This window comes from Nicotiana sylvestris, chromosome 5 (assembly GCF_000393655.2).
Source record: "Nicotiana sylvestris chromosome 5, ASM39365v2, whole genome shotgun sequence".
In the NCBI taxonomy this organism is placed as follows: Eukaryota; Viridiplantae; Streptophyta; class Magnoliopsida; order Solanales; family Solanaceae; genus Nicotiana; species Nicotiana sylvestris.
This window is the reverse complement of record NC_091061.1, coordinates 49,810,436-49,821,483: the sequence shown is the minus strand read 5'-3', so window position 1 is coordinate 49,821,483 and position 11,048 is coordinate 49,810,436. Positions and strand designations below refer to the sequence as shown.

The 11,048-nt window shown below is 43.1% G+C and overlaps 1 protein-coding gene across 1 annotated transcript; it reads left to right on the top strand.

Moving 5' to 3' along the window:
* Window positions 1–3,934: 3,934 nt before the first annotated feature.
* Window positions 3,935–9,977, top strand: LOC138868630 (uncharacterized). Its single transcript, XM_070146193.1, has 4 exons — window positions 3,935–5,122; window positions 5,347–6,071; window positions 6,562–7,051; window positions 9,600–9,977. The coding sequence occupies exons 1-4, from the start codon at window positions 3,935–3,937 to the stop codon at window positions 9,975–9,977; spliced, it is 2,781 nt and encodes a 926-aa protein (XP_070002294.1).
* Window positions 9,978–11,048: the final 1,071 nt, after the last annotated feature.

The window sequence follows — 11,048 nt, the reverse complement described above, 5'->3', positions numbered from 1 at the left end:
GGAGTTTACTTTATTGCTAAAGGGTAGATACCATGCCTATAGGACCAATGCTGTTATTTAATCACTTAGATATCATGCCTATAGGTTCACGCTTTAAATCATCTAGAGATCATGTCTATAAGTTTCGCATTCTTTTTCATTCAATCATTTAGAAATCATGTTTATAGGATTTAATGTTCAACCATGTTGCAAATCATTAGAAATCATGCCTATAGGACCTACTAATTAACTAATTGCATATAGAAATCATGCCTATAGGGAATGCATGAAACGTTAGGCAAACCATAGGGTAATCAAATACACATTTCCTTAACATTTAAAAACAGTAACGAGTCTTAAAAATCAAGGTATAGATATCATACCTATAGGGTTTCAGACTCGCCTAAATATGCGTAAGTGATAACCAGGCCATTGGCTTCAGTGTTTTCAAACAAAGCTCGTCCAAACTTGTCTGCAATTTTCCTAAACTTGCATTTTTTTTGAAACATTTTCAACTCTCTACCTGAATTTTTATTCGTCTCATGAAGCTCTCTTTCAAAACAGGTTTCAAACTCACTCTTCTTTTAAAGCATTCTTATTTCTGAAAACTCTACTTTACAATTTCACCGTACTTCTACTTAAACAATTTTTCTGATTTTTTAAGTCATCTCTGAATTCCTACAATTTTCAAGCTTATGTCTTAAACTCTTCTGCATTAGGTGCTTAATCGGTAACTTGTTTAAAATACCTCAACTGCTGACAATTGGATCCGGGCTGCCTAATGTAGACTTTTTATCCAAATCTACGTGTTGAACCAATCTGTCCGCTGTTTAATTTTTTAAAGACCAAATCAGTACACGCAAGACATGCTAAACTAGTTGCTATGTGATTTATGGGGATTATATGAGCCTTTTGTGTGTTTGTTTCATTCCCTATTCATATGTTATTTGTTTTGATTGACGCCCTAGTATTTTATCCTTTTGCAACTCCATATATGCCTATACTTCCCTTCCTCATCCCCTTAGGATTAGAAGTCCTAAAACCCCAGGACTGATAGGTTGGGACGGGTATTAGCATGCAATAAGTAAACGAGACTAATCGCGTTTAATACCTTAACGGGGTGGGAAGGGTAGAATATGTATATATGATGACCGGTGTGCTAATATCTCGTGTGAGAATGATTGTTGGGTATTCCACCAAGGTGATCCATATTGTACTTAGACCTAGGACCTTTTTCTTTATTTATACGATGCGATGTATTCTTAAAAGTAATGTTTTCTTCAATCAATCTTTTCTTTCCAAAACCACTTGTCTTTTTTCTCTCTCTCTTTTCTATCAAAACTTTCAACTTATTTGTATTCCTTATGTGCAAACATTGTCTGTTACTTCTACTCTTCTTAAAGTCAACACTAAGTAAGGCCGGGAACCACATTAGTGGATCTTGAGGGGTGCCTAACACCTTCCCCTCGAGATAATCTCAAGACCTTACCCTAATCTCTGGTCTCTTCATCTCAAACCCTTCTTAAAGTGTCCTAATGCACTATAATCATTAGGTGGCGACTCTTCAACTTCCAAACCCAATTCTTGAAAGGGAATAAGAGTTGTTTTGTCCATAATGTCGTAAAACCCGATTTCGCCTTAGAAAAAGGGGGCGTCGACAGCATGGCGACTCTGCTGGGAAAACCTTTAAGGCTTTTACCATTATGTGCTTTTGTGACTTTATTGCTTCCTTAATTGCTTTTACCTTCTGTCTTTAATTATTTCATCAAAATACTAACTTGGCTCTTCATGTTTTTCTTTCCTTTTAGTTTTTTCTTTTACTGCCTTATTATTTCAATTCTATTGTAATTTCAGAGCATTTATTGCAATCTTTACTTTATGAACATGAAAATACGTGCAATTTGTCTCATTATTATAACTGCATTCCTCAACATCATATTCCACTCGTGCCAAAACAAATCCTATAGCAACGCTTATAATGAGTGGTTGCGCCCTTCCGATATTATAAACCCCCTAAATGTGGCAAAGGCATATTTGTGGTAAAACCAGTCGATCAGTGGTACAGTCGACGATTCCGTGCCTTTCCCTCTTGAGTTGTCCGCTCAAGGGTACCTGTCTAATACCCCTATAGAAACCTTACTCTGTTTAACTGTGCATGCATCATGGTCAAACCTATATGAGTCAGTTATGTTGTCCGCATAATGACTCATTAAGATAGCCTTGTCCAAAGTCCATCGGGTTTCCCTGAAACCCAAACGGACACCTACATGTTCTGTGCATTTATTTGGAGAACTAAATGCTTTTTATGCTGATTATTGGTATTAAACAGTCGAGTCCGGTGGGGGTGAGGTCTTAACCCTTTTGTTTTGCAGAAAATGAATGACAAGGTTCCTGACTTCGGTATGGTAAACATGCCTTCACTCTTGCAGACTTGGTGGAGAAACCTCCCATCGAGCAACCAAATCAACGAGTGGAAGGAGAGAGTCACCAAGGCTAGTAAGAAGATAGAATACCTGGAGTACAGCTTGCTGGAATTGGAAGGGAAAGTGAGGAAAAGAGTCATCGACTGTCAAAATGTTGAGGAAGGCAAAGGAGAACGTTTGGCGATAGCATTTTTACTGGAAAATTTGCGCGAGCTGGAGGACTTGATCAGCGAGAACATTCAACCTGAAGAAGGTCCTTCTGTGGCCAAGTAGTTAGGAGTCTTTCTTTTCTCTTTTAATGTAATAAGGCCAATAGCCATTAGTGACATTTTTACTTTCCGCTATTTTAGTGTCGTTTTGGGATTCGTCTTATTTTTATCAATAAAATGAGGCATTTAGCATTATAAGTTCTCCAAGTTAATTTGTCGCTAGGCCTACCTCAGGCACAATGAGGCACCCAAATTAGAACGCGATTTATATTCTTGCACAATGTGTTTAAATATTGCAACATTTTATTCTCATAACCCGCACTAACTTCTTACCTTTTGTTTTCTTTTATTTTTTATTCCCCTCCCCAAAGGTTAGTTCGTGCATTCTGGAACCATCAGCATACTCAACAAGATCCAAGGGTCCTCCACCTCCTCCTCCTCCGAGTTCTACCAGAAACAGGAACAAAGGCAAAATGGGAGATGCAAGCGCTAGAAAGGAACTTGAGGAAACTTCTCAGAATGCTGCAATCACCAAGGAGACTGCTTCTTATCTGGAGCAAACTTGGCTAAGATTCCGAGAGGAATTGGATCAAGTTAGAAACCTGGCAAGCCTATCAATCACTCTTTCCGCTCCAGATGTTAACACCCAGAACCCCTCACCTCCACAAAACACCCCACAACCTCTGATGCAACCCACTCATAATACTCCACTGCTCGTTCTTGAACCACAAAACACCACAAAAGACCATAACACTCCTATCTTTGTGGACACTATGCCGCAATATAGTCAGCCAATCACAAGTGCAGCCAAGTCAGATGACAGGAGTTCCCTCATTCAAAATTTGGTCGCTGAGATCAAGAAGTTGACTAGCCGGGTTCAAGGTTTCGAAGGTAACAAAGGTGTCGAAGGGTTGAATTATGAAGATCTCTGTGTTCAGCCAGATGTTGAGCTCCCGGAGGGGTACAAACCCCCCAAGTTCGAGATGTTCGATGGTACAGGTGATCCCAGGGTCCACTTGAGAATGTATTGTGACAAGTTGGTAGGAGTCGGAAGGGACGAGAAAATCCGCATGAAGCTGTTCATGAGGAATTTGAAGGGTGATGCTTTATCATGGTATATTAGCCAGGATGCAAATAAATGGACTAGTTGGGTGAACATGGCATCTGACTTTATGGACCGGTTTAGGTTTAACACTGAGAACGCACCAGATGTGTTCTGTATCCAGAATCTCAAGAAGAAGCCCACAGAGACCTTTTCGCGAATATGCTACTCGTTGGAGGTCAGAAGCTACTAAGGTCAGACCGGCCTTGGAGGAAGAACAAATGAATAGGTTTTTCGTCCGTGCTCAGGATCCGCAATACTACGAGAGGCTGATGCTAATAGAGGGCCAAAAGTTCTCCGACATCATCAAGTTGGGAGAAAGGATTAAAGAAGGCATCAAAAATGGTATGGTCACTAACCTCGAGGCATTGCAAGCTACCAACAAGGCTTTACAGTCTGGTGGCTCGTCGAAGAAAAAGGATGTAAATTCCGTAATGGTTGCGCAAAAGAACAATTCCCTTATGAAGTACCAAACCTATCCCTCAGCTTCACTAACATATCAACCTACCCTAAACTACCAAGCACCATCACCCACTTACCAAATTCCACCACCTGCTTACCAATCACCTCCACCACCTACGTATCAACCCACTTCACCCAGATATTCTCAACTCGCACCCGTATACCAAGCATACAACTCCCAACCTTCTCACTACCCATCACCTCGTACCCGCCAAAACTTTCCCCGACCTAGACTAAACTTCGACCGTAAACCTCCCAGACAATATACCACCATAGCCGAGCCAATTGACCAATTATATGAAAAACTCAAAGTAGCCGGTTATGTTACCCCTACTCTAGACGTAACTCCAGAAAATCCTTCCCAATGGATCAACCCAAACAAGACTTGCGCATACCATTCCGGGATGAAGGGCCATACCATCGACGAGTGTCGCTCATTGAAAGAAAAGATTCAGAACCTGATTGACAACAAGATCATTATAGCAAAGGAGCCCGCTCCTAATGTCTGCAACAACCCCCTGCCTGACCACAAGGGTGGAGGCATCCATATGATCGAGATTGAAGATGATTGGGACCCCAAGGGGTCAATCGATTTGATAGTTGAAGGAGACGAACCTAAGAAGCCAGCAGTTACTCTCAATCCCATTGTTGTTCAGATTCATCCCTCTAAGGGTGATATGGTAAATGTATCTGTACCGCTCGAGTTTGAAGCACCTTCCGCAAAGGCGCCAAAACTGATTGAGGTTGAGTTCGGAATTCCAAAGGCGCCTACACTTATCAAAGTTACTGTGTTACCTCCTAAGGTGCCTATTTCGGTCTCCATGACAGACGTGACCCCGTTCAAGACAAATGTTATACCTTGGGATTACACCGCTGAGGCTAGAAGGAAAGGAAAGACATATACCGGGGAAGCAATTGCTGCACAGGGCATGACTAGGATAGGCAGGGTATACACCCCAGAGCACTTGGCTGAGTCCATCAAGCAAGCCTCTGGGTGGGTTGTTGAAACCTGACCCGATGACCTTTGGAGGAAGGTACAAGCTAAAGAGTACTCAGTCGTCGAGCAACTGAACAAAACGCCAGCACAGATTTCTATTCTGGCTCTTATGCAAAGCTCTGAGGCACATAAAAACGCCTTAATGAAAATACTAAGTAAAGCTTGTGTTCCCAGCAACATAACAGGAGGCGAAATGGCAAACATAGTGGGGCAGGTACTGGAAAGCCACAAGATCACCTTCCACGAGGACGAATTACCACCAGAAGGGCTTGGTCACAACAAAGCATTGCACATTACTGCGCAATGCGAGGATCACTTTATCACCAGGATTTTAGTCGACGAGGGTCCAGCCTCAACATTTGTCCATTGATAACTCTCAGGACATTGGGTAAGGGATTGCACGAGGTCAAAGATGGGGCTATCAGTGTCAAAGCTTTTGATGGATCTCAGAGGTCCACCATTGGAGAAATTAGCCTATGCCTACAGATGGGACCCACCTGGTTTGATGTCGAGTTCCAAGTCATTGACGTACCAGCATCCTACAATTTGTTGCTGGGACGACCCTGGATCCATGCCGCTGGGGCTGTAGCATCAACTTTGCATCAAGCTGTAAAATTTGAATGGAATCATCAGGAAGTAATCATTCATGGCGACGGTAGCAACCCTATATACAGTCGCCAAACCATTCCGATGATCGGAGGCAGAAGAAGGATAGGAGGAGAAACGTACCACCACATCGAGCGGGTCAATGCTGTAGACAAAGACAAGTGGTGGGATAACAAGATCGAAAGCATCCTGAATTGGAGCGGGTATGAACCCGGAAAAGGACTTGGCAAGAACCTGCAGGGTATCACCAAACCTATCAAGCTGAATAAGCACGGTACCACTTTTGGCCTAGGGTATGAGTACACTTGGGAGGAGTTCAACCACTGGTCACCTCCATGGCGCAGACCATACTATCCGCTAGAGCACCCTATACCTCAGCTGGAGCAGACTTTTTAGCCAGCCGACACTTTGTATGGATCAAAGGAAGATGAGGCACTAGCAGCAATAAAGAACCTGTTTCTGGAAGATGATATGGATTGTTGTGTTATCTTTGATGAGGAAGGGGAGGAAGGCCCTTCCATTCAAGCCGTGAACCGAGGGGAACGCCTCACCAATTGGTCGGTCAGGACCACCAGTGCCCGGTCATCTTCGGGGTAGCAAGGCTGAACGAGCAACATGCATCGCATCTTTATTTTCTTAATTGCTTTTCCTTTCTACATTGTCTTTACTTTCCAAAAGATCTCTGATGTCTCGAACGATTATGAATTTCAATCAAAGCATTTCAAATTCATTATATATTGCACTCTTATTACTTTTCTCTATCATTTACTTTATTTTACACAGAGTTACTCTTACATATCTTGATGATGAACCAACAACTGTGACTTGCAACGAGGCAATGCAACAAACGGATATAGATTCAGAAGAGGTTGTCAGAGAGGTCGAAAACTTTGAGAATAGTCCTAAGTCTAATCTAGATGCGACTGAGGTCGTTAATTTGGGTGATACTGAGAATGTCAAGGAAACACGTATTAGCGTGCACTTGTCGCCGTCAAAAAAGAAAGGATACACAGAGTTCTTAAAAGAGTATGAGGACATCTTTGCCTGGTCATATGATGATATGACTGGTCTCAGCACATCCATTGTAGCTCACAAGTTGCCAACAGATCCTACATGTCCGCCGGTAAAGCAGAAGCACAGGAAGTTCAAGCCAGACATGAGTTTGAAGATTAAAGAAGAGGTTACTAAGCAAGTCAAAGGCAGGGTTCTCAGAGTGGTAGAATATCCGACATGGTTAGCCAACATCGTGCCGGTACCAAAGAAGGAGGGGAAGGTTAGAGTTTGTGTCGACTACTGGGATCTCAACCGGCCAGTCCTAAAGACGACTTTCCTTTGCCAAATATACACATCTTGATCGACAACTGCGCCAAGCATGAGCTGCAGTCATTCGTTGATTGTTTCGCTGGGTACCATCAGATATGGATGGATGAAGAAGATGCAGAGAAAACGGCCTTTATCACGCCATGGGGGATGTACTGCTATAGAATGATGCCGTTTGGATTGAAAAATGCTGGTGCTACCTACATGAGAGCCATGACTACCATCTTTCATGACATGATACACAAAGAGATCGAGGTGTATGTGGATTACGTCATCATCAAATCCAGGAAAGTTGCAGATCATATGGAAGACTTGCGAAAGTTCTTCAACAGGTTGAGAAGGTACAATTTGAAACTGAATCCCGCCAAGTGTGCATTCGGGGTTCCTGCTGGAAAATTATTGGGTTTCATCGTGAGTCATCGAGGAATAGAATTGGATCCATCAAAGGTCAAAGCTATCCAAGAATTGTCGCCGCCAAAGAACAAGAAGGATGTGATGAGTTTCCTGGGAAGACTCAACTATATCAGCCGATTCATAGCTCAGTCTACTGTCATTTGTGAACCCATCTTCAAAATGCTGAAGAAAGATGCCGCCACCAAATGGACCGATGAATGTCAAAAGGCTTTTGACAGAATTAAGGAACACCTATCAACGCCGCCGGTCTTGGTTCCACCTGAGCCAGGAAGACCCCTATTGCTTTACCTTGCGGTATCAGATAAAGCATTCTGTTGTGTTTTAGGACAACATGATGAAATAGGGAGAAAGGAGCAAGCCATCTACTATCTCAGTAAGAAGTTCACACCGTACGAGGCCCAGTATTCTCTTTTAGAACGCACTTGTTGTGCTCTGACTTGGGTCGCGCAGAAGTTGAGGCATTACTTATGTGCTTACACTACTTATCTCATATCCAGAATGGACCCTCTGAAGTATATCTTCCAGAAGCCCATACCCACTGGCAAGCTCACCAAGTGGCAGATCCTGCTAAGTGAATTCGGCATTGTTTACGTGACCCAGAAAGCAATCAAAGTTCAAGCCTTGGCGGACCATCTCGCCGAGAATCCCATAGACGGAGAATACGAGCCCCTAAAACGTATTTTCCCGATGAAGAGGTATCTTTCATAGGAGAAGATATTGCAGAATCCTATGATGGTTGGAGGTTGTTTTTCGACGGAGCTACAAATTTCAAAGGAGTTGGCATAGGAGCAGTCCTGGTATCAGAAACCGGTCAGCATTACCCAGTATCCACCAAGCTCAGGTTCACATGCACCAACAACATGGCCGAATATGAAGCCTGCATTCTAAGGATTAAACTGGACATTGATATGAACATTCAGGAGTTACTAGTAATCGGAAACTCGGACCTACTCATACATCAGGTTCGAGAAGAATGAGCAACCAAGAATCCCAAGATACTCCCTTATCTGCATCACATACAGGAATTGAGAAAGAGGTTCAGAAAGACAGAATTCCAGCATGTTCCCAGGGTACAGAATGAGTTCGCCGATGCACTTGCCACTTTGTCATCTATGATTCAGCATCCAGATACAAATTTCATTGACCCCATCCATGTCAATATTCATGACCAACCGGCTTATTGTGCTCATGTTGAGGAAGAAGCCGACGAGAAACCATGGTTCCACGACATCAAAGAGTATTTGACCACAGGAGAATATCCAGAGCTTGCCAATGCTACCCAGAAACGCACGCTTCGGAGACTATCCAATAATTTCTTTCATAGCGGAGGAATCATGTATAGGAGGACTCCTGATTTGGGTTTACTAAGGTGTTTCGATACAAGGGAAGCAACCAAGTTATTGGAGGAAGTACATTCAGGGACCTGCGGACCGCACATGAATGGTTTTGTTTTAGCAAAGAAGATACTCCGAGTAGGATATTTCTAGATGACTATGGAAACAAACTGCATCCAGTATGTCCGAAAGTGCCATCGCTATCAGATACATGCAGATATGATAAAAGTGCCCCCAAACGAGCTTAATGCAACAAGCTCACCATGGCCGTTCGCCGCTTGGGGAATGGATGTTATCGGTCAAATCGAGCCTGCCGCGTCAAATGGGCACAGGTTCATCTTGGTAGCAATTGATTGTTTTACTAAATGGGTTGAAGCAGCATCATACAAAGCAGTTACCAAGAAGGTGGTAGCAGATTTTGTCCGCGACCATATTGTTTGTCGGTTCGGAATTCCAGAGTCAATCATCACCGTCAACGGTTCCAATCTTAACAGCGACCTAATTAAAACAATGTGTGAGGCTTTCAAGATCAGACACAAGAACTCTACGGCTTATAGACCGCAGATGAATGGAGCCGTAGAAGCGGCCAACAAAAACATCAAGAAGATACTAAGGAAGATGATCGAGAGGCACAAACAATGGCATGAGAAGTTGTCATTCGCCTTATTAGGTTATCGTACCACAGTCCGCACATCAACCGGGGCAACTTCCTACATGCTGGTTTATGGTACAGAGGCGGACATTCCCGCTTAGGTAGAAATTCCATCATTAAGGATCATACAAGAAGCCGAGTTAGATGACGCAGAATGGGTAAAAGGTCGCTACGAGCAGTTAGCCCTCATAGATGGAAAGAGGATGAATGCAGTCTGTCACGGTCAGTTATACCAGAACAGAGTGTCCAGAGCCTTCAACAAGAGAGTTAAACCAAGGAAGTTTACACTAGGACAGCTGGTATTGAAGAAGATATTTCCACATCAAGACGAAGCCAAAGGGAAATTCTCTCCCAATTGGCAGGGTCCATACATGGTTCATCGAGTTCTAATCGGAGAAGCCCTTATTCTTGTAGAAATGGACGGAGAAGTCTGGTCGAAGCCGATCAACTCAAATGCAGTAAAGAGATACTACATTTGATCGTATGCTTTTCTTTATGATGTAATTTGAACTACGCCTGACCTTATTCCCGTTTAAGAGGGGATACGTAGGCAGCCCTATGGGTTCGGTCACATTTTAATAAAAATTCCATTTTCCCCGCTATTGGAACTGGGGCAGAATTTTGAGGAGGATCCTCAAAATTCCGAAGTCAGTTTGTCAGCTTTCGCATCAACATCAACCCAGTAAACTGAGGCAGAATTTTGAGGAGGACCCTCAAAATTCTGGAATCGATCCGCTTTCAATTATTCAGCACAGCTGTCAGCAGCGCCAGCCCAGTGAACTGGGACAGGATTTTGAGGAGGACCTTCAAAATTTTGGAGCAAGCAAGGTTGTCGTGTCTTGAACCAGGTTGCAGTTGTTGGTTCATCCAAAATAAAATCATTTTTTTATATACTTACATTACAATTACTGAATCATGCATAAACATCATTTGCATCACCATCGTTTAGCAATGCTACCCCAATGATACGTAACGTTAGGAGCCAAGGGATACGAACTAACCTTCCCCCTCTATAGAACTCACGATTTTTCTTTGGATGCAGGAACTCAGATCGCAAGGCAAAACGCATGCACTCTTCAAAGTCGAAACCCTCGAAACAATCACTCAACTCACAAAGGTCTACTATCTACACCCAACATTCCCCAGCAGTCATGATATCGCAACCGCCTATCAGCTAAGAAAATTACTACTATTTGCTCCTTTACATTCCTGCACTGCATAAGGCTACTTATCTGCCTTTCGAGACTAAGCTCTATCTCCATCTGCATTCTTGCATAAGGCTACTTATCTGCCTTTCGAGGTTAAGCTCTACCTCCATCCTGCATAAGGCTACTTATCTGCCTTTCGAGACTAAGCTCTGTCTCCATCTGCATTCTTGCATAAGGCTACTTATCTGCCTTTCGAGGTTAAGCTCTACCTCCATCATGCATAAGGCTACTTTTCTGCCTTCCGAGGTTAAGCTCTACCTCCATCCTGCATAAGGCTATCTTTTGCCTTTCGAGACTAAGCTCTGTCTCCATCTGCATTCTTGCATAAGGCTACTTTTCTGC

Bases quoted from the DNA above. Each gene is read 5' to 3' on its own strand.
- LOC138868630 (XM_070146193.1), top strand. From the start codon at position 3,935: ATGAATAGGTTTTTCGTCCGTGCTCAGGATCCGCAATACTACGAGAGG. The intron at 5,123-5,346 runs GTATACACCCCA...TTGTGTTCCCAG, and splicing joins GCATGACTAGGATAGGCAGG to CAACATAACAGGAGGCGAAA. The intron at 6,072-6,561 runs GTATGAGTACAC...TATTTTACACAG, and splicing joins GGTACCACTTTTGGCCTAGG to AGTTACTCTTACATATCTTG.